This window comes from Melitaea cinxia, chromosome 1 (genome assembly GCF_905220565.1).
Source record: "Melitaea cinxia chromosome 1, ilMelCinx1.1, whole genome shotgun sequence".
NCBI lineage: Eukaryota > Metazoa > Arthropoda > Insecta > Lepidoptera > Nymphalidae > Melitaea > Melitaea cinxia.
In genome coordinates, this window is record NC_059394.1 from 11,146,407 (window position 1) to 11,172,100 (window position 25,694).

Here is a 25,694-nt window from a genome sequence, read left to right on the forward strand (position 1 = left end):
TATTATCTATTTATTTAATTTATCATAACATTTTTTATTTATTTTTTGTACGCTGTTGTTATTAAATAAATTAATATTCACCTCTTTATATATAAACATTATTATACGTATTTTAGACCCTATTTAAAGAGCTATTATCACTAAATTTGTACAAATATTTCTTTCTGGTTGTGATGTCTGCCCTTGTGGGTCTCCCCACCGTGCCTCGGAGAGCACGTTAAGCTATCGGTGCCGGTTGTTATCATAAATACTTGTTACAGGCTGAATACATGCATAAATATTCTTTCTAATATATAAAATTCTCGTGTCATGGTGTTAAACATTGAACTCCTCCGAAACGGCTTGACCGATTTTAATAAAATTTTGTGGGCATATCGGGTAGGTCTGAGAATCGGCCAACATCTATTTCTCATACCCCTAAGTTATAGGGGGGGGGGGGGGGATTAAGCGGGTTAATAACATATTTGGCAAAGAAACGTTTGCGGGGTCAGCTAGTATTCTATAAATAATATATATTCTAAAAATAGTTTATGCAGAAAACATTAGTTTATCATGTTTCAACGACTTTCAAGTACACCCCTTCTATTTAATTTTAACAAATCACCATATTTTTTATTAAAGCTATTTTGATTATTGTACTTGTAATTTAAAAACTTATCAAAGATTTACTGTACTCTCTCTAATCTGTCTATGAGTTTGATAAAATTGATTCCACACAACAGAACAGTATTCTAATTTACTTCTTACCAATAAGTTACATAAAGTAATTAATTACACAAATCAAGTGTAATTAAATACTTACTTATGACATCGTTAATATGCACGGTAATGTTCATTTTTGAATCAAATCTATCATTCAAATCATTGCTAAATCTTTTGTTTGTTTCTCTTTTTTTTTGAATAGAACTTTATTAATTTTGCAATCAAAATTTATATTTGTAATTTTTCTGCTGAATGTTGTACTGTGACATTTTGTTTCATTTAATCTCACGTTTTCGTTACACCGTTGTGTCAATTTGTTATCATTTGGAAATCATAAATTCGACGAGCAATACAAGCTAAATTCTAAAAACTGCAAGAAATGTTAAAAGGTTTGTTCGTTAACAGTAAGACATAATTATGTTATACGAATATGTCATAATATAAGACTCTGAACCAGCGTGCACGCACATATACATATTTTTACAACTCGCATTAATTTTAGCCATCACCCTAACTTAGTAATTTTATTAAAATTTCTAAAACTGATAATTTAATTTAATCTTATCATATTGTTTAACAAAAGTATTTCATTTACATATTAATACCTTTATTATTTCTATTAAGTTAACAAAAACGCTATTAAAATAAAAGTTATTTATAATAATATCACTCACGCATAATTATATATTATAATGTTTTCAAAAAAACAAATAGGGTAAAATGTACGAAATTTGATTCCGCTAACTTACGTAATGTCGATATAAAAAACTTAATTGTTCGGCATTTCACGGTACTTATTCAAAAATATTACATCAATGCATTCATATAAATATCGTATATAACTATAGTTATCAATAAATGAAAATACAAATCTGAGTATCTAATTTTTTGAGAAGTCACCTTAATTGTATACCGTAAGTCCGCCCATTGTACTACTACACAGTCTGTAACTATCTTAAACTTTGTGCAATGTGTATCATGCAGTTGTGGTATACAATAAAGTATAAATAAATAAATAGGCAGAGATTTTATTACTTAATTCTTCGTGCAAAAATCACATGAGTAAAGCGAGCGTTGCGCTCTACGGGGGCCGGCCCCTGGGTGCGTAGCGGGTCTTGCATGCGCCTCGTGGCTCTCTCCATGACTCCACCGTCCCGCTTATAGCGAAAAGACACGCAAATAACGATGTCTTTATTATTATTCACCATCAGCTAAAACAACGTGAGAGCGTCCGTCGTAATGCGACCCGGTACTGTCGAATTTCCGCGTAATGCGCACCAAAAGACATTTAAAACTAGTCGTAAGTAGTTTAAGGCGAGCGCGATAGCCAATAAAGCTTTTAAATGGGCAGTGGACGGCTACCGAGTGACTTTCCCAGCTACAATAACTGCGATGTCATCGGCGATGTACAGTCACCCGCAACGCCGGGTCAGATCGAGGAATGTCAGCGGCCGTTAGTACGACCACCCGAAAAATAATAGCTATATCAGCGCAAACTATATAACTTCTATGAATTGTATACAATTTATTATAATAATATATTTATTTCGGGACTAGCCCATATAGTGTTAGTAACAATTTTTCTTATAATTTATGCTGAGCAAATAATATTATGGAGTTTAAACTGATGGTGTCACTTGTTAGGCATGTCGGCGATAGTAATCATTTACACGTTGAAAAATTATTAAGTTGTAACTTAAATATTTTTTTATCAGATGTATGTAATACAGAAGCATAGTATACTCAGTTAAAGATAGTCGTACTCTGAATAAAATAAAATGATTCGTAAGGACACATACGAATTATTTTATTTTATTCTAACACATAATCTAAAATATAAAGATTAATGTTTCTAAATCACTAAGTGTAGTATAGAAAAGTATTTATATACAAAATACATAGGTATCTCATTACTATTTGTAATGTTCCTAATATCTGAGCTATCCTTTTATGAACGTAATCACTTTAAACTGATATCTAGCGTTTCTGCGCGTACAGTTGACTTATTTTTATAATCATTATTACCTTTCTCAAGCGGTGCAATGATAAAAGAGTGGCGCGCTAGTCTAAGGACTTCTTATCGGGAGCCTATTTCCGGCCGTCACCGGCATGTCGCGGCGCGAGCGCAACGCGATCTTCACGATACATTTGTCGGCACAACACCAATCAACGAACGGATCGATATCTCTAAAACGCAGCAATGATGGCAGTTGCATACCGATAATCTAATGAAATCCCCTTACGATTGTACTGGCCAATTGCAAAAATATGTAATCAATTAATATTTACACTTAAACCGAAGAGATTTGAATCTGAGTTTCACTTAATGTAGGTGGAATGCGACATAGGTTATGCAAAGTGACATTTCTATTTGCCCTATCGCAGCCGAATCTGTCTCGGCCAGTGTCACGTGAAGGTATCGTAACGCGGCGAGATCGGCGCGACACAAAGGAGTCTAGATGTACACGCGGCGTAATGGGCATGTCACTGCAGACCATAGCGTTGTAGAGTGCAAGGCTACCGAGATGCATATCTCAATACGCACTCTGTCCGCAAATGGTCCATTTCGGGTATCTACTTGCTAATGAAGCTTAGACCGGCGTGGTGAAATTGAACTGGAAACGTAATTACTGTATACATGAATACGTTCATAATGTCATAACAATGTCATTGTTTGTATACTTGCGGTACACAAGCTCGTTTATGGTAATAAACATGTTCGTTATGACTCAAATCCGTTGATCGTTAAATCTCTAGAATGCTGTGATCACAACTAGCTGGTCCTTATTTAAATTACTGCTGCATGATAAAAAAGCCATCAAGAATTAATTTACATTTGTACGAAACTAACCTGTTCATGTTTCTTGAGGTATGATAGCCTAGGGAATGCTTTTTCGCAGAACTGGCATTTATAAGGTGTGTGCTCAGTAGCGCCAAGAGTGAACGGTGGGTCTGCGTCGTTGTCGGCGTCTACAGCGTCCGCCGACGTGGGCGTGGAGGCCGGCGACGGAGACGGCTCCGGCGTCGACGACGGCCACGAGCTCCCCGCCGTACTACCCACGCTGCCCAGTGCCTCTACGAACGAAAAACAAAATTATTTCACGAGACTTGCTACTCGAAATGAAATCTGTTTGCTTACCTATTAAGCATTAATATCGCATAAAAGTTAGAAAGACATTATTAAAAATCGCAAGTGCAGCGAATATTTGTTCGATATTTGCAGCTTTTTTAACTAAATAAAAAAAATGGCTTTTATATTTTAAAATAATATATATATATATATATATTTTTTTTTAAGCGCATTGTTTTTTTTTATGTATATTACTTCCGAACTTCTACTGGGTGGACAGATTTCGATAAAAAAAAATTGTAATCGAAAGGTGGTGCGTGTCATTTAGTCCCATTTAAATTTATTTGAGATCTAACAACTACTTTTCGAGTTATATCTAATAATGCCTTTTAATTTGACAATTTTTTCGTAGACCTACGTTGTATATAATACCGCATAACTTTTTACTGGGTGTACCGATCTTGATGATTTTTAATTTAATCGAAAGCTGATGTTTATCATTTGGTCACATTTAAATGTCATCGAGATCTGATTACAACTTTTTGAGTTATCTTTGATAACGCATATTTACTTGACAATTTTTTCGTCTAACTACGTAGTAAGTATTACTTGTCGATGTAATTGAAGTTGGTTTTTTTTTCGTTTACGAGCAAACACAATTATTACTAAATTCATATAGATGTATGCACGGGATATATACCAAAATACCATTTTTATAATTTTTGTGTCTTTTTTGTCTGTTTGTTTCGGCTAATCTCTGAAACGACTGGACCGATTTTGACAGGACTTTCACTGGCAGATAGCTGATGTAGTAAGGAGTAGCTTAGGCTTTTATTTTAGAAATTTATTTATTTTATAACTCTGCGAATTGAACAATAACTTCTTTGTTAAATTCCACGCGAACGAAGTCGATTCTTAACATTGTAGGCATATGATAATTAAAAATATCAAAATAATAACTACATCATGATATGCGACTATAAATTGCGAATACACGGAAACAATGCGCATAATTTCAAAGGCCCCTGTTGATTCAGTAAGGCTCCATATTTCGATGTTAAGGGCTAATATATCTCGCTGCACCTCGAAGTACCATGAAATATAAACAAATTGAATGGGCCACACTGATGGGTATCATTGCCATCAACGCAAATGATGACTAATGCCGGAAAACAAGCAATGAAGGAATAGAGAAAGAAAACAGATCTATTTTGAAATTTATAGTTTCTAACTAGCAGCTCCCCGCTGTTTCACCGGCGTTAATTGGAGGAAAAATAGCCTATAGCCGTCCTCAATAAATAGGCTATGGGACACAAAAATAATTCTTCGATTCGAACCCATATTTCCTAAGATTAGTAAGTTTAAACCATTTAAACAAACAAAACGTTTCGGCTTTATAATATTAGTATCTAGATGTATTTTACGCTTCAGCCTGTAATATCCCACTGCTGGATATAGGCCTTTTTCCCCGTGTAGGAAGGATCAGAGGTTAATATCGTGTAAATAATTATATGCCCTTCAAAAAACACAATTATTTTGAAATCGCAGACAGACACTTCAATTTTATTTATTTGTTTGTATGTATAGATGTATAGAAGATAAAGATTAACCGCCCAGATATATATGAAACTACCAGACTTTTTTTACGACAATTTTTGCGAACAAAAACAACTCAAATTCTAAAATGTTTAAATTATAAAAAAAAATGTATAGGAAAACACATAAATACTAAATAATAAAGAAATGAAATTAAAATACAACATTATACATACAAAAAAATTTACTTCGTTTTTTCAAGTCTTTATAGTTATTTTTTTTTATTTGCATAATAAATGAAAAACGTTTTTAAATGTTTGTCTATATAACAATTGCACAGTACCCGGTCATAAATAATGCATATCCAACCATCCATCCAACCATCTATAACCAACTGCAATGTCCCCGTACATCCTGGTATGGTTCTAAAAAATAAATGATTCTTTTAATTTAATTAAAAGTATGACACATACCAACCCAACGTCTATTGAACTCATTTATCTTCAAATTTGAGGATATTGTGCTTGTTATAGTTCATTAAATAAGTAAAAACTATTAGTTTCACTCAAGACCTTTCCCTTCAGAGACTCAGACGCAAGACAGAAAGTTAATGGGTAAAAAAGTAAGCTTTCCATCAAGAAAGACGCATTTGTTTTCTCTCGCCCTTACGAGAGATTTATATCTTCCTAAATCAGCTTTATTGCTGTAATGGTTTGAATTTTTTTATGGAAAAAAAAAACATTTTATAATAAATATATATCATATTTGAAAGTATGTGAAAAGAATGTCTCGAAAACTATAAAATATACGTGTACATGTAATATGTAATTAATAAAAAAATTAGATATTATGAATACTTTTAGAACTGAAACAATTAAAAATGAGTATTTATAAATATTTAATCAAAATAGACGAATGAAAAGAAGGTTCCGAATTGTAAATATATATATATATGTATATAATCTCCTAACTTAAGGCTGTTTGCTGCTTGTCATGTGGTCCTGTTTAATTTGAGCGAGATCTGACGCGCAGTTTTTGAGTCACGTCTGCTGACGCACTTTTAAAGTCGGTTTTTATTTGTAAACAATCATTCCAGCCTATTGCAGTCCACTGCTGGACATAGGCTTCTACAAGTTCGCGCCAAAAATGCACGCGAAGACGCTGCTGCCCGTCTTCGGCCTGTGTGTTTGAAAGCCAGCAGTTGGATGGTTATCCCGCCATCAGTCGGCTTCTTAAGTTCCAAGGTGGTAGTGGAACCTTGTTATCCCTTAGTCGCCTCTTACGACGCCCACGGGAAGAGAGGGGGTGGCTATACATATTCTTTGGTGCCGTAGCCACACAGCACATTTGTAAACAAACAATTATATAATTATAGTATACCGTTCCGTTGTGTCCGTATATTCCTAATGCAAGGTTTTATTCTCAACCATCTATTTCTTCCTCAATAAACAGTTTACTAAAATAAAAAGAGTATAAAAATCTACTTGGTTGCTCCTGTGACTGAAAAAAGATAGAAAAAAAATATCCTTTTTACTTAGCTTTATTATTCAAATAATAGAATACGTTGCGCAAAAGGCTAATTTAAAGTCATACAGTTTTATCTACCAAATCTTCAGATATTTCAAGTTTATTATACTACATACATACTACATACATAGGGATATGCTTGTATTATCTTAGTTTTTAAAAGATAAATGCTGAGTCAATTTAACTTTCTGACAATGACGGACTAATAACGTTTGCTCGCAGGATCAAGAAGTAGGTGTTACGTCGGCGATAGGACGCACGTAATTAGCTGCGATTGCGGCAATTCAGGGGCGATCGGCGCCGTGGCGGTGGGCGGCGGAAGCTCATTTCCTAATTGCGGCGTCTGAGACACCTCGGCCGGCGCCTCGCCAATCAACGACAATCACCAAACGTTACAGACATTAAAACTGACAAAATTATTAGTTCGTCAGAAAGTACTATCGCAACATTGTTGTTAACTTTAGGTGTTCAGCATTAGAATATTGGAAACTAGAAATTTTTGTACAGAGTTGTTCGGAAACTTGAATATTTTTTTATATGATTTCATACATAACATATTATATAATACTATTACATCTGGTGTTGGTCATTTTCAGTTCTCGATATTACGGATCTGTAATTTATTGGTAGTCATACCTACCTGTTGCCTTCTTTTTTCTTTTAAGCGTTTTTTTATTTATTTATTCCATAAATGTTTAAATTAATAAACATTTTGGATGGTTTGCATTGAATGAAATTAGTATCTGTAGCTAAAAATCATATAGAACCTAAATATTAACAACGAAGCATTTACTCGTAACATTTTTTTAGATAGTTTTTTTAAAGCTTACTTTTTTAAAATATTCTTTGTTCTTAAATGCCATCAAGGTTAAGATCTTGACTAGAAGAGACAAGAAATTAAAAGCCGTTTAAAAGATTGACAACATTATGTAACTAATGAGAGTATCGACTCGATTTAATTACATCGAATATGTTAATTAAGTTTCTGATTTAAAACCGTCATAATTGAAGGACGATTCGACGGCTGTTAGCGATGTGGTATCTGTAATAATGTTACTCGCTTAATCTTGTGATTGAAATCAATAAAAAATGTTTATCGTAACCTCTAAGGTAAGGTAAAATCTCCTCCTCAATTCCGACTCCCCAGAACCCCAAAATACTTTAATTTCTATGCTATTCCAAATTATTTAATAAATGTGGAAATTGTTTTGTTACTGATAAGCAGTTATAGGCTATAATTTTTGTCAAGAATTTGTTTAGGATTTGATTTAAATTACGAAAAGTTATAAAGAAAGTACCAAAACTTTTTAATATTTTTAACATAGTTAAAAATATTATAAATTCGTAAGTTAAAAAATAATAAGCACTTTAAGGAAGTAATTCATAATTAAAACTAGAAATAAATAATAAAATAATTACTTAAATTGAATTTTTGTAGCTAAAAAGAAAAAAGCCTTTAAATCAACATCGTAATATTACATATTTACTCATAGCACACATAAGTTATTCAGAATTTTTATTTTAAAAATACCAATTCGTTGTAGCATCTAATGTAGGTAGATATTGGTGTCACGTAAAAATAACGAAAATGTATGTACATTATGTACTACCTTAACAATTAAAAGTAGGCCCAAAGGGTGATATTGTACATGAATACTAAATCAAAAATATAAGGGGAAGTTTTGATCCTATCTCAGTCATAGGTGTGTGACACGAAGTACTTAATTAGTGAATAATTTGTAATTGCGGTATATTTTAAACGAAATTTTAGCATTAATTAAACGTCAAAATAAATATAACTACTTTTTACACCATCCTCGCTTTTTACCTATTATTTATGAGTAGTTCACCCGACATACGTTATTCTGTCTTGCCAACGAATGAAGTTTTAATAGAAAAAAAATCCTGAATAATGACACCCTAATCACATACAATAAGCAATGTTTACATATTAAGTAAGTTCAAGTTAAGTAAGTTTTATGCGATTTTCTATTGGCTTGCCAAATAAACACATCCTCTGTCCACAAACGCTCTTGTGTAAGTGATGCGTGTGCCATAGTCCAGGAGCCCCGTCGGACCAAACTTTCGTCATTTGATAGCGATCGTCACTCATAGCGGACTCATACCCTTAGCGGAGCAGCGTGGTAGGTTAAGTTCTGAACCTTCTGTTACGTAGAGAAAGAGGCTTATACCCTGAAGTGGGATATTACAGGCTGAAGCACGCTTACTTAGAAGTAACCCATTCACTCGCGTCTTAAAGATCTATCTTAATCGGAGAAGAGCCATTTGCCTAACAGAAGGATGCTTATAAACAGTTATAATAAGATACTAAATTTTGCACTTATTAATAAATAATAATAAATAAATTTAATATCAGATTTTGACTACCATTTACGTGAAAAGTGTTGCTTTGCGTAATCTTCTTTTATCAACCCCCGAGGCAAAAAGAGGATGTTATAAGTTTGACGTGTCTGTCTGTCCGTCTGTCTGTCTGTGGCTCCGTAGCTCGCGAAGGGATGAAGCGATTTTAATTTAGTTTTTTTTTGTATGAAAGGTGAGTTACTGTTTTTAGATATGTTTGATAGATATGTTAGATATGTTATCGGTTCAGTCGTTTAAAAGTTGTGGGGGGTGAAAGTGGGGTAGAATAACCGAATGTCTGCAAATATAATTTAGTGGGGTCTCAAATGTAAGCGCATCACGTGCACATTACAAAATAATGTGTTCAATGAAAATCGGTTGAGTCCTGAAAAAACTCTGGGGGTAAAAGTGGGGAAAATAAATCTGATAATAAATACAATATCTGCAAATATACATTATATTTGCAGATATTGGGTATTTTTCGGATTTCCATCCATGAAAATCCGAATATCAGTAAATTTACCCGAATATCAAATGAAATAGCATCATATGCACTTTACAAAATTAATAATAAAAATAAATGAAAAATATTAAAAAAAAATCGTTTGAGCCGTTTGAAGTTAATGAGGCTAAACGTGGGGATGGAAAACAGAATGCCTGTGAATCTATCCTAATGTTGTATCAAATGGAAGAGCACTAAAAAGCATATTAATGCTTTAATTGAGAGTATTCTTAGTTTCGTTTGATGAGCAAACTGGTGAAAAGCTGTTTAAATGTTGTGGTTATGGTGTCAGAAAATTGGGACATGGACATACAATTGTCAAGTGAAAGTATCAATGACTACATATCAGTCTTTATAATTCTGCTAAAGATACAAAGTTTACATTATAATAAGTGTACCTATAAAAAGTATAAAATAAAAATTAAATTAAAATTTAAAAAAACCCGCTCCAAACCTAACAATTCAATGACAAATAGTCTAAACTAACCTACCTTAACTAAGCAACATAGATGAATTTAAAAATAAAATTAAGAAAAGAAAACTTATAAAATTACTTCAAAATATTGCGTTTCGGATACGACCGTCAACGACGTCTGCCCAAATAATAAGGCTCGGGTAAAAGAGTTAGGTAGGCATGTGATACTAATGAAAAAATAAATAGTAGGTAATAAATAAGTAGGAGCGGTCCCCCAAAGCGATGTATTTTTTTTTAGAATTATTAATACTCGTACATACTTAGGTACTTTACGATTGAGTTTCTTTAACTATTTTTTACTTTTTGTCTGGGGGTTTTTTAAATGTTTAATTTAATTTTTTTTTATTTATATACTAGCGAACCCGACAGACTTCGTTCTGTCAAAAAGATTCTCTCTCACTCATCAACGCCGAGCCCAAACCCTTAAAAAGCTGAAATTTTGCACAGAGTTTTCCTTTATGATGTATACAAGGAATAAGGGATGATATTTCGAAATTCAACCCCTAAAGTGGTAAAATGGTGGTTCAAAATTTGTATAGCGAAACAATATTAAACAGACATTTCGATTCGAAACTTCGTAGGAGTACTCCTAAAAATAAATAAGCAAATGCGTCTTTCATGATTTTTCGAAAATCAGTCCCCTGGGGGGTGAAATGGGGTAAATAAACTTAAAAATCGACATTGGTGTCTTTATTTATGTTCTTTGGGACGTTGATTGCGAAAACAGCAGTTATTTCGAATTCTAAGACGGCGGAAATGACATAAAATTAATTAAATTGTTTCCCAATACAAACTCTGAACTCCCGTTTCACCACTATGGCATGACTATTCAATTCGAACCTTCGTAGGTGTACTCCAATAAAAAAATAAGTAATTATAACTTTTCAAACTTCAAATACATCATTATAACATTAATTTGAATTAGTGTTTTATTTGTGTTGGAGTATACTTTCTGCAATTTGTACCATATTTTTTCTCAAAATTCGATAACTCTAGCTTCGCCTTTCTACCTTTTCTAGGAAATTTGCCTCAGCAACCGGATTTCAGTCAACTCAGATTCCAAGAAAACTCAGTCGGTGATGGTGTCGGTCAGGTGGTGATGAATTGAACGAATTTTTGATAAAAGTTTGTTTTCAGTTGATTTTCCTGTGCTAATAACTTTATAACGGTAAACTTTCTCTGTTACAGATAATGAGAAGAAAAATAATGAAAAAATAATTCGCATCTAGGATCAATTGTAGATATTTTTGTAGGTATATGATTGGGAGTAAGCAGCCTAAGCCTTAACCCTTAGGTACTTCCTTAGGTAGGTTTCCTGCGCGAGCGAAGCCGCAGCAAAAGCTAGTCTATTATAAATGCCGAAAATAATTCTCACTACAAACCATCTATACAAAATGTCTGTCAAAATTTTCATACTTCAACCAAGTAGGCATACCATTAGGTGATACGTTATTTAGTAGTCATTGTTAGAATTTTGGCAAATTATTACTAAAGTTTAAAACGACAACACATAAACTTTCATGACCCACGGATTGTTTTCTATTGTTTGTACAATATATAGTGTATTTTACATTGCTTAGAAAATGCTGTTTCAAAGTGGTTGATTGACTGACTGTTTCATCACAACATAACTCTGTTTCAGTAGAGGAATAGAAAAATATTTTTTCAAATTCATTATTTTATCGTATTTATACTAGAAATGTACCTATGTATTTTTAATAAATAAATAGCTCAAATGTTTATTAGGTACCATTAAAATATATTTCTAGAAAATTATTATTTTAATCAAAATAACAATCTATATAACACTTTTCTAATATTATTAGTGTTTACTTCATATTTTTATTTTTTAGAAATTACGTATTATCTAAGTATGTTGGTGATATTGGTAATAACTTAAAAAAAAAAAATAAGAAATCGGATTACAAAAATACTTGAGGCCTACCTAAATGTTGGAATAATTAGATTGTTATTAGGTACTTTATGTAAAACTCACGGTCTTTACTTAATTTTCATATAAAACATATTGAAGCTGTAAAACATGAATATAAAATTAATACTTAATTTAAATATTAAATTCCAAAAAAATGTGCCGTAAATATCTATACAAATAAATAAAATTGGAGTCTGATTGTCATATTAAAATAACCGTTTGTTTACTTAATTCATATGTATTTATGTATATGCGGTACATATATCAAAATAACATTTTTTACAATTTTTGTCCGTCTGTCCGTCTGTCTGTCTGTCTGTTTGTTCCGGCTAATCTCTGAAACGGATGGACCAATTTCGACGGGACGCAGAATTCACTAGCAGATAGATGATGTTATAAGGAGTAACTTAGGCTACATTTATTTATTTATTTTTTTATACCTCTGCAAACTAAACAATAACAATTTTGTTAAATTCCAAACAAAACTCACGTTTTAAGTCTTCTGAAGTTACGTCGTGGTTTTCTTTATTTGCTTGTATCTTCTCTATTAGATGCTCCAATCTGCTGCTGTTACCTTTAAATAACATGATCATAGCGCTAAAAGTTTTTCCGTTTTGCGGGCTTTAATTTAATGGTTCGGCCGATTACCGATTTACCGCAGTACGACTACCGAAGATTAACGCAGGTGCATCGATACCAGTTTATTTTGGTGTTTTTTACTGACGAATTTATTGTGAGTGCGAATTAATTCGCGGCGCGTGTACGACAGGTGCCACTAATTGAAGGGGCGCTCGCTGGCCCGGTCACGGTTCCTTCACGGCAATTATTTTGGGTGGCTGCTACGGGTTAATTAGCGACAATCCTTTAGGTGTGCACCTTTATGTCCCGTGTCAGGTGGTGCTACGGACGGGTTGTGAGTGAATGCTTCATTTCGATATTATCGTAACGACTCGACTGCGGTGACCAAACGCGCGACGAGACTGACGAGTGCGGTGTGACTGCGAGCTCGGGTGGGCGAGTCCGAGGCGCCCGAGCGCACCTCAGCACCCTGCGCCCCGCCTTGTGACCCGCCTACCGCCTCCCCCCTTAATGCACCCACCATTTACTACTTTACTGTTAACACTGGTCTTACAATAGTCACTGTTAAGACGTTGTTAATATGCAACTATTTTAACTACTAATTTTGTAACTATTTGTAAAGTTTTAACTTTCTTTGAATATAAATCTGGAAATAAATCGAACATTATACACACATATCAAAGCTACCCCATTTATCTTTGGTAGAAACCATAACAAAATATTTTCATATCGAAAGGTACATTAAATCCCCAGCGTAATCAATCGCACACGACGTTTGACGCTCTTTAAAACACGTGAAATATATGAGAACACCGTGATAAAATCGAATAATCGAAGTGACAGCGGGATGACGCTAAAAGGTTTTCAAATTTAGAAGAATAGGAAAAACGGAGCAGTATTTTCCCGCACCACCGGCGGGTGGGCGCGACCAATGGGCGCTCGTTCGCCGCCCCGCGCTACATGCAGACTCGTCGATATAAAGCCTAAAGCTAGATATTTTTAATTCTTCATAATGGACTATTACGTACGATTTTTGACAGTTCTATTAATGATTGCTGATGGAGTTTTATTTTTAATTGAAGCTTTTCATTTTCTAAAACCTACCAAATAAAAACGATATTTTATTACTTACAGAGATTTCTTTTAACTGAGGTAGGGCACAGCAGGGAATTTCCTGCTCAAAATGTGGAGCAGCCTGACTGGGGTAGTTACCTTGACCTTACAGAAGATCACAGGTAAATAATACTGCTTTCAAGCAGTGTTGTGTTCCTGATGGTGAGTTTGGTGACCAGAGCTCCTGGGGGGGCGGGGGGTGGAGGGGGGGATGTGTGATGCTTCTGGTGTTGCAGACGTCTATAAGCTACGGTTATCGCTTACTATCAGGTGAGCCGTACGCTTGTTTGCCAACCTACTTAAATTTTAAAAAATGCGGAATTATTACAATAAAAAGTTGAAAATGGACAAGCCTTATTTCTTTAAATTTATAATACGTTATTTATTACCAAATTATTTTCTATTAGTAATACTAACAATGAAAATAAAATAATTTTTGCGAATAAAACATGAATTTAAAACAATAAGTCAGTGCCCCCCGTTGTCCGACGATCGGTCCTCAGGGTCTAATGGGTCCGCTCGCGGCTACCTTTTTAGTTGTGAATATATTACCCGGATTACACAACTCGAACTCCTGTAATTTTAAGGATAAACTCTGAGAAATATCTGCATGAAAGTGCACCCAAGTGATTTGTCATAATACGTCGATGGAACAAACATGCGGTTAAATCTAAATTTATAAAAAAGTTAATCTACTTATATTATTAAGAGAAACAGACAGTTTTGTAACGATTTTTATCTTATTTAATAATATTTTCAACATCTGAATTATTTATTATTTAAAAAATATTACTCTAAGGGAAAATAGGCTACACAAAATATACATAACAAGCTGTGCCCCGCGGTTTCAACCGCGTTGATTTGAGGGAAGAAATAGCCTTCCTTCTTCTTAAAGCATACCTAACCTTCTTCTTTAAATGGGTTACCCAACTCAGAGGAATTTTCGAATTCGAACGAGTAGTTTATGAGATTACCGCGTTTAAACAAACAAACCAAGTTTTTAGGTTTAGGTATATAATAATCTAATAGATAAAATTCTCGTGTCGCGGTGTTTGTAGTTAAACTCCTCTGAAACGGCTTGACCGATTCTCATGAAATTTTGTGTGCATATTCGGTAGGTCTGAGAATTGAACAACATCTATTTTTCATCCCCCTAAATGCTAAGGATAGTCCACCCCTATTTTTTTTATTTATAGATAAATTATTTATCATTTATTTTATTATGATTTGCCGTTGAAAAATACATACAACCCTAAATTTTTATCCTTCTACCACCAACCCCTACTTTTAAATAGCGTTTAGCGACAAGACAACGTTTGCCGAGTCAGCTAGTATTAGTATAGATTTGTACAGATTAAGATATACTTATACAACATGTCTTTTACATTTTTGCGACGTAAATATTTATATAATATACCTACCTACTGACTCTGACTGGATGGACAGAATAATCTGGAATGATTCATTGAGATCAACTGATTTAACGGTATTTTTTTTTAATTAAGTCATTTGTTCAGTTGTCATATGTTGTATATTTAAGTAGGTTGATATATTTTCCTTAATTTACATTTAATAAATATCTGTATTGCTGACATTATTCTACATTTTTAAAATCTAAAATACGCCACTATCTGAATATTTTGGACATATATTGTTGATTCCAAACATTTATTTCGTTAATTTTAGGGGAGAGTTTACTGTATCGACGGGATCAACATTAAATGTTTATTAGTTACGAAACCCATGAACATTTTGTATCAGAAATAATATATATTATATTATTTTGAAAAACATAATCAATATTAATTCAAATTTAACGATTTATAAGAGCTATTTAATTTGAAGTCGGAAAACCATGTTAGAGATCCACACCTCCACGTAGAAAGAAAAATTTACGTGAGTTAAGTGTGAATTTGTACCATTACTATTAGGTGCATTATCCGTCGCAAATTATTTAGATAGAATCTATTCAATTGAAACAAATTCCACTCACGTTAACTTTAAAAAAAAAATACGTGCACGGCTGTATTGTACCAAACGTCGTCAATTTCAATAAATGATATACTACAAAAAAAATTTAGTTTAGAAAAGAAAGAATAAAAGTTTCATTTTAGAAGTAATGGTTATTTATCATTTAAACAATACATAATAATAATTAGTTAATTAGTAGTTTGTACGTTTATTGGGTATTAAACTAACAAGTCGTTGGTGTAAACCTATGAATCGTTTACAGGCACAACAACTAAGACATACGAGTGGGTTAAATCGCGATGTCGTGCAAAGCAAACTAAATGGCGTACAGTTACTGACAAATTAATGAACATTAAATATTCAGAGGACGTTACGAGCCAAAATGGGATTGACACGGAGTTGTCGGGCGCAGCAACGACTTGATACAAAAGGGTTAAACATTAATACTTAAGCGTCCCGCACCTCGCTCCTGACACGAGCGATTAGTCTGCCACAGAGCCGAACCTTCGAGCTCTGAATAAAGTATTATGAAAAAGTATCTGTTCCTTATCTAAAAAGCTTCGTTTGCGACAGCCACCCGCAATGATGAGGGTTCGGCTTTACATTTTGCACTTGTTTCTTTCGCACTTTATATAAAGTGACTGTTACGGGACAGCTGTCTTTACCCTTTAAACCGTTCTTATAACAATAATCCTTTATTATCTAAATAAGCCAGTGCTATAACGTTTTAATCGTCCTGCAAAAATTCTTCGAGCATAATTAGTGATTCTAGAAATGTTGTAGTTAGAACACACATTCACAATAAACACTGACAGTATCAAATTGACCATAAACAAATTAGTTAGTAGTGAAAAAGTCGTGAAGTACCTTTATAAAATCATATATATGAATACACTAAGGTTAATGTTATTTGCCTCCATTTTTAGAAAAAGCCTCACAATTATTCCACATAAATTCTTTATCATTTATAGATATAATTACTTGCTCTACCGGCGACAACAACTGAAAATTCGTTATTGCTCTTTTTTTGAAAATTAAGAAATACAAAATTATATATGTGTGGCTTTAATTTTGAAACAACGTCAACATGATTGACGGTCGATAAATTTTTTGTTCATTTTCAAATCAACTCCCGTATAAATACTTTTTTTTTTGTAATTTTGTAGTGATAATTATTATACTTATTTAGTGTAAATTATTCGCACGGGTATAGCTAGTTAATAAATAAAGCTTAAAACCACAAATAGGACGATATGTTACGTCATAATTCATTAATTTATAATCTGATATATTGACGAATGATAAATCAATACGCAGAGAATTTTATACATCATTTATGCTTTGACATCTTTTGACATGCGTATAACACATACGAGTATCTTTGTTATTTCTACGACGTAGGTGTTATAAATTTACGAAAGAAATAGGATGATAAAATTTAACAGGAATGGAATTAATGGAATGGGAGAGCTGATAAAATAAAACATTGCTTATAAATAACTACTTACAAGCAAATAAAAAAACTATCATTAATAAGTATAATAGAAATGTGTACGCAGGCTTGGTTATGATAATACTGTTATAAGTCGTACGCAATTTCGTTAATGTTACCTCAGATTCCCCTAAATAAACAAAGTGCATAATTGATGAGACGTCCGTAGACTCTGACACCAAGATACCATTGATTGTTGATTTGGGTGCCATGGTCCTTTTAGTTGGAGCCTTATTAATATTTCAGATCTTTTGTTTGTCCACTGAACCCTTTCATCTCAGATAATTTGTGAAAAAAAAATACAGCTATACTAATTGTGACTGCGAAAATAGTATAAATAAAAGTCGTATTTAGCAAAAATTCACAAAAACTGAAATTTATTCATTAGATCAAAATTGCACTCGCACTAACTCTTATATTTTTAAATTATCTTTTAAAAATAAATACATATATTAAATTGAATTTTATTTTTAAAAATCGCTATATCATACATATCTCTTAACAAATTTTAGTCATATAAAATTTATAAAAATATAAATATAATGATGACCAAATAACTTTTTTTTAAATTTTACTTGTGTTGAAGGTATCATTAAAAGAATCCAAAAATACGTGTCTTAAGTCTTGACGAATTTGCTTTGTCAACAATCACCCAAAATATTTTTTGTGGTCGTCAAAAACTCGATTCCTTGGGGCGCGAGTACGTCTGTCTGTTCACGTCCTAATAAATCAGAGAGACAGGCATCATTCCACAGAATGGATTAGTCTTTATTATCTTCAATGTGTTTTTTTAGAACGCAAAACATTAAACGTGATATTATTGTGATTTATATTATTTTTCTTGTCAATATTTTATTTAATTTACAATATATACTAGTGGCAGATTCACTCACTTGTAGTTTTGATGTTACACTACAAGAACATTAGTTTATGCCTACGGCGTGACTTAAATTTGAGCTTTTTTAAAACAATCAATATGGATTAACGAGATTCATTATTTAAGTTTAGATTTTTTACTTTAGCTTCACATAAAAAGTTAAAAACAAAAAAGCTAGAAATTAAGGATGCTATCATCAAAGCAGAACATTAGGTAAATTACATGACCTTCTAGGGTAAGCAATTTCACAGGTATCAATAAGCGTTAAACGAAGGCCACACAAGACAAACAAATTGATTCCTGTGACGTTTTTATACAAAGATCGCAGCGTGAGATGGGAACAGCAGGGTGGTCTTAAACTTAATCAAATTGTCTATTCCAACAAAAAGTTGTCAAATTAAGTGACTTAATTACAATATTAGGTATATTAATTATTTTAATTATTTGGTATTCTTTTAAAAGTGTATAAACATATTCACTAACACCTAACCTCATTAAACATCGTGACGAAACACAACACATTCAACCGCAAATGTCGAGATTCCAACACGATCGTAGATCTGAGCAATAAACACTCTCCGTCACAAATGTGTTTGACGTTGATATCATCACGCCCGAGATTATTTTATAACACATTTGTCTCATACTTAATGTTGCATCATGGTAACATTTGGGTTTCTGCGTGATATACAAGTATTACTTATTTCCATTATTTCTAAGCTGAGTTCTAATCAGAAGGTTTAACTTATTATACAAATAAAAATTAATCATTAAATTATATGCACCTATAATTTTAAATGGCTGCACCATTTTGGATCTTTCTTTTTTTATAAAATTAAAAAAAAAATGATACATTCACAAGAAACGAGGCTGCTGCACACGACTGAAGTAAAACTTCTTTAGCTCCATCTTACGTATATCTCCCTCTCAACTTGCGTTCGCCTCGCCTGATGACACTTTTCGTAACCCTCACGTCACGCATTCACCAACTTACTCCAGGTCAAACGTGCGTAAAGGTTTACTTCAAAAATTGCGGTACAAAGTTCGCGGGTCAGCTATTTGTAATTTAATTTGATGTTATAGGAATAAAACTAAAACAATAGAAACATAATATGGTGCGTCTGTGACAAGAATAGAGTTAGAAAGAGCGATACGACGCGTCACGTATCGCGGCGATGGTATCCCAGAGGCGGTGCGCTTTACGCGTACATCTCACACGAAATAGGTCAATTAAGACGTGGGAGTGAACGATACGTGACCGTAACGCCTGATTCCCGTAGACGATACAACGCGGTGCCATGTTTGACGCCTTTATTTATCTAAAACTGCTGTTCTTGTTATACGCGGGAGATAATCAAATGAACTTACACGACACTTGAAGGCGAGAAACGGCTACTTACAATGACGAAAGTGTACAGTATATTATGTGGATCTTATCATGTATATTAATAGTAATAGTAACAAGAAAAATGTGGTCCATCGCCACTTTTTGTTATGCTGTGTTACTATGTAATGTTTTTATTGGACTATTAGGTAAATGTATTAGGAATGTGAATACTTATTAACATTGGCTGAGTTTAAAATAGTCCATATAAAAATGATGTGCTTTGTGGTTACGGTAGTTAAGAATATAGTCACCCCCTCTTTTCCTGTGGATGTCGTAAGGCGACTTGTGGTGGTAGTGGAACTGTCCACTACCACCTTGAAACTTAAAATGCCGACCGATAGTGGAATAACCATCCAACTGCTGGCTTTGAAATACACAGGCCGAAGACGGGCATTAGCGTCTGCGGTGCAACAAAGCCAGCCCTGCGGTCACCAACCCGCCTGCCCAGCGTGGCGACTATGGACAAACGCCATTTTTGGCGCGAACTTTTGGAGGCCTTTGAACAGCAGTGGAATGCGATAGGCTGAAGTCTGTGTGTGATATAAAAATGAAATAGAGTATAAGTAAAATTGCCTAAAATCATGTTCCTGCCTGAGATGGCAGTATACCAGATGTCGTCCTTGTTTTGTAATTAATTTATAAAAATATGTCGTGTATAGAAATCATTCACCTACCTAACAGCAATGTTGAATCGCACGTGATTGCAAAGTCTCCTCACCCTCCGGAAGTTAAAAGAAATGCATGATAACACAAAAGGCGATGGCTCTTTGTATACTACTCAAATGATAATGGTAGGTATATATTTTTTACTAAGAATAAGTCAGCGTAAAATATTATTAAAAATTTTAATTATCTCGAAGATATTTGATATGATATATATATTATAGTCAAATAAAATAAATATTTCCGTGGGAAATGGTAAAGGTAGCGGTAAATAATAAGTTTGGTAAGGCAGCATGACCAAAGCGTGAGGCAGTGTGGCGAACCGAGAAGCATGCTTAGCTTGGTGACAGTTCTATGGCCTCAGCGCCTTCTACTTTAAGGTCACCCAGACATCAAGAGTATGTTGACCAATTATTTTGAAATTTAAAGCAATTGAAAAGTGATTATTTATAAGAATACTTTATTACAATAAATATAATAATAAAAATTCTCATTCAAGTCAAGCTAGTTAAGCTTTATGGTTTAACTTGATGTGACATTTAAAGTGTAAATTCATAGTAATACATTTTTACTACTTATTAATAATAATATACTTCTTTATATTTATATAATAATACTTCTTTAACACTGTATATCAGGAATACACTACATACAATAATAATGATTCAATTAGCCTCGTCGTAAATGGGAATCGTTCTACGTTGGGTTTCATCAAAACTCGTTCTGAAGTTTTTGAGACCTTAAATAAAAGTTCCTTATATTGCATGTAAACTGACTTTTATTTAAACTAAACTAGTTTCAACTAATGTCATTTCTATTGTGTCATCTTTATATATCTATACTAGCGTCCCGCCCCGGCTTTGCATAGTTGCAAAAACTATCAGTGTTCCTCTATTATATTATGCATATTATTATACATATAAGAATTACTCTATTTATTAAAGAAAACCGCATCAAGAGTAGAGTAGTTTTAAAGATCTAAGTCTACAGACAGTGGGTAGCGACTTTGTTTTATACTTTGTAATGATTCGCAATAAAACATTGTAATTTGAAGTTTTTGTGTATAATATACCTACTCTATATTAAACTTTTCCCGCTATTTCAAAAGAGCATACTTTATATGTACCTATATTAAGAACAACATAGTTGATTATTATTGAGGTATAATCGGTTGGTGAATCATAGTTGAATAAAAGATAATAAATTCTGTAGTTTCAGAAATGTTCGATTAAAAGTAAACAGAAAAGGAAGGTAACAATGTCTTTTTCATTTTATCATTAGAAAGAACGAAAAGCTAGCGGCTTTGCTCGCATGGGTTAGGTACATAGTAGGTTTTACTATTCCGTTTTAACCCGTTAAAATATAGGTATATAGGTATATATGAGTAAGTGTATAGTCACTCAGTCATAACTTGCTAAGCATTCACCTTGTGAACGATTTTTCAGAGACGATGCCGTAGTTTTTGAGGTCAGTTCATCACAAAGAAACAAAATAAAAAAAAAAAATCTTTTCTCTTTGTAAATAATATAGGTACAGATATTCTTGCCGATTCTTCTCTGCAGAATCTAAATTTCGAATAAGTGAGAGCTTAACATAAACTATAATTAATTTATTAAAAACTAATACAATTTTAATTTGTAAAATAATGATTAATCGGTGCTTTTAAAGCTTATATGCAATTTTTATTTTAAGATAAACAAGAATGAACAACGATGATTCTCACCGTCTTCGTTGTCACCCTACCAAATTCTGCGACAAATAAAATTGTTCATGGCCTACGCGGCGCGCTCGTGATCTACGATTGCAACGGCGCGCCGCGTCGCGACACTTTTTACCAGCTTTTGGTGAGTTATGCCTTATTTAACACCAAAACCTTGAATGATTTGAAGCAGATATCGAGGACTGTTTCTAACTTGAAAGTATTAAAGTATTCATTACAGAAGTCTTATAAAAATTAATTGATATTACTAACGTTATCAAAACTGATTTATGATATTTTACTTTTATTTTTTCTTGCAATTTGATCCAATGCTAAGTATTTTGGTTCATAATCGCATTCAGCCTGTAACAACATCTTAGTAAATTTTATATTTGATACGACCGCTTGTAAAACATATAGGTATGGTTGCCAGCCAACCATTCCTATACGTCGACGGCTGTGCACTAAAAATCCTGCTTATTATATCATTCGATAGCGATCTCATTAATAACGTCAAGTCCGTTACACGTACGATTCAGCATGTAAAATCCCACTGCTGGACATAGGCCACTTTCTCCATGTAAGAGAAGGATTGGAGCTTAATCCACCACGCTGCTCCTCTGCGGGTTGGCGGATATGGTCCCTACTATAAGTCACGATCGCTATCAGGTATTTATGGTAACAACCAGAACCGACGGCTTAACCCACACCCATAAGATTCACTATATCCAAACCAGAAAGAAATATTTGTATAAATACAAACATCCATTCCGAGCGGGAATTGAACCCGTAAACCATCGGTGATTTACGCGACTACTCACACCACTATACCAGAGCGGTTGTTGTTCTGGTTCATAAAGTCTGAAGTAATTTCAGACCCCATTTCAGGTAAACAGAAGGGGTCTGGACAGGCGCGGCAGGCGGATCGGCACGTAGTTCCGGCTTGTGGCGACGACTGCGCAGGCGCAGGTGGGATGCTGCGGTCGCGCTCTGATGCCTGCTTGCACCTGCTTAGGTATTTTCTAGTATATGAACAACTCTATTATTTTTATGATAGAGTTCACTCTATTATCTATTTTTTTTTTGTATTATGAAACAATCCCAATATTGTGTTGAATTTAAAATTTAATTTAAATTATACATTTTTTCTATAATTTAATAATATACACACTTATATCCTTCATTAAATATTTATATTCAATGTCATGAATAGTCAAGAATAGTAACTACTATTGCATACAAAACTTTCTTGGTTATAATCTTTGAGCTATTTGCATAAAGCTCTCTAAGGAACATTTAACAGGAGCTCGGACAGGAAAACTTGCCCCCTGAAGTACAGCACACGTCCGGTACCACTTGAAATCCGCCTTAGATGGACTTCCGCCTTTTAACTGCGAGAACCAGCACTTTTACAACACAATATATTGTGATTTACGAACTTTACTGATCAGCTTAACGACCTATGAATTAGGGCGATCGAAAGAGGGTTATCTCTAAAATAATATTTGTATCCAATTCATCATATATTTAAAAAATACTGAATACGCTCAAAAGTAACAATAATTTGTTTTTGAATAAAAGATAGTATTTACAAAAAATAATAATAACCAATTACATATTACATTATGTACAATTAACACGAAATAAATGATATGTAGGTAGGTACTTATGTAATTATCAAAGGATAACAAACTATAATTAGACTAAGGTATTGATTCAACTATCATAACAATAAACTAGAAATATAGTAACGTAAACTAAATTCCACGTTGTACAAACGATTACCTAGACAGACAATGATGATAACAATGGATGTAGGGTACGAACAGGAAATGCCGGGGAAGCCAAGATAGACCGCTTAACTATCACGCACAATAGCAATAACAAACAAAGGAGACGAATCTCAGAAACTATTTTGTAAACATCAAGTGATCTAACACACTAAGACGTCGGGTAGTAAATAAAGGAAATATCAAATTTTCGATCTGAATAAATATCACGCAATAAATCAAACAATTTAACGCTACTTCGAACACGTTCCGTTGCAATAGTCTATCGACACTCGCCAGATTGTATTGAAATTACAAATTATTCAGAAATCGATTACCGGGAGCGAAAAATATTTATTTTGTTGCGCACGAGCCAAAAAAGACGTCACACGTTTATTTATCACCTGCTTAATGATCGCTCGCGCCGATCCACCTGGCTTGGAGTTCGAACCGCAGCGCAGTTCAATTTCAATACGCTTAACTGCCCGTAATGTCCATATAATGACTTATTTTGTCTATCGTTGAATAATTTAAAACCTAACTGTTTACGTCCAAAAACAACCGAATTTATTGTTTTGTGGGCCAAATATATTTCCGTATATTTTTTACTTTTTTAAAGTTTATACATTCTATTTACTGAATACGATATAGTTAAGTCATTTAAGTTGGTTTTTTTTTAACTGTATGGCAAACAATCTGCTAATATAATACATCTATATATGAAGCCAATAGTTACCTAGTAATTTGGGATTTTTAAATACCACTTTCGTAAACGCTCCGAAAATCCCGTCTTTTGAAACTAGATTCAGATATCATTTGAATTTCTATTATATTTTTTGTTAAATAACTGTACTTTAAGTAATGTAATAGTAACGTCAAGCATTAAGAGAAATGACTTTATCGTACTTGGACTCATGAATCCATTAGATAACGTAATCGTCGTCACAATGAATTAAATTTCGGGCAATAAAGACATAATTTTAATTTTTCAACAGTAAAAACGTGACGAGAAACTGTGCGGTGGTCGTAATGGTATTTCAATTATGTATTCCCATAAAATCGAAAGAAAATAGTATTAGGTAAATTCTTTTTGGTCAACGATTTGCATAATACTTTAATTTATTGTAATAAAACTTTCTATTTTGCAACTTGATTTTAAATATGTAAAATGTATTAAAGAAAAATGTATTTCTTGTGTATTTTCCTTTTCTATGTAATTATGTGAGGTTGTTATTTAGATTACCAAATAGGTCGTCTGTTCCTAAGTTGCTTACTTAATGCTTGTGTTATAGGTAACAGCCGGCTAATATATCTACATATTTTTTTCGATAAACATACATATAAATAATACTTATATAAATATATACAAGTATATATTACACCCAGACTCAGGGAAGAAATCGAACCCACAACTTTCGGAGCAGAAAGCCGGGTCACTACAAACTGCGCCAACAGGTTCTACCAACTCATAAGTTTTTAACACATTACTCGATAATTATAAATTCAGTCATATGTCCTGCTTGAAAGCTAATTTTAACTAAAGACGCAACATCCCACTGCGGGCATAGGCCTCTTTCCCCATGTAGTAGAAGGATCAGAGCTTAATCCACCACGCTGCTGCAATACGGGTTTGCGGATAAATTCCCTACTATGAGTATTGATGGCCATTAGGTGTACATGATAACAAGCGGGACTAGCTTAACGTGCTCCACATAGGTATATATATATATATATATATATATATATATATATATATATATATATATATATATATTCTTATTTATTTACTCATTTTTATTGTACACTAAAATCCAAGCAAACATAAATACAAAGATGTAGAAAGGCGATCTTATCGCTGACGAGCGATTTCTTCCAGATAACCTTTGGCATATGACACGATATAGTAACGACGGATAGAAAGTATAATTTGAAGATTCAAAGAATGAATAATAATAGTGTTTCATAAATTCAATAAATTGTATACATACACAATTATAAAAAATAAAAATGTAATAATATTTATAAGGCAAAACAGTTT

General features: G+C 33.3%; 1 protein-coding gene across 1 annotated transcript in view; it reads right to left on the bottom strand.

The window, feature by feature from the left end:
* LOC123653645 (zinc finger protein 423-like) overlaps window positions 1–13,208 on the bottom strand; it is a 27,682-nt gene extending 14,474 nt beyond the window's left edge. Inside the window, exons 1-3 of the mRNA XM_045589644.1 lie at window positions 13,076–13,208; window positions 12,597–12,680; window positions 3,554–3,777 (exon numbers count right to left, since the gene is read on the bottom strand). Coding sequence (XP_045445600.1) covers window positions 3,554–3,777; window positions 12,597–12,680; window positions 13,076–13,208 — 441 coding nt within the window. The remainder of the gene's footprint in view (window positions 1–3,553; window positions 3,778–12,596; window positions 12,681–13,075) is intronic.
* Between the last annotated feature and the right edge of the window lie 12,486 nt (window positions 13,209–25,694).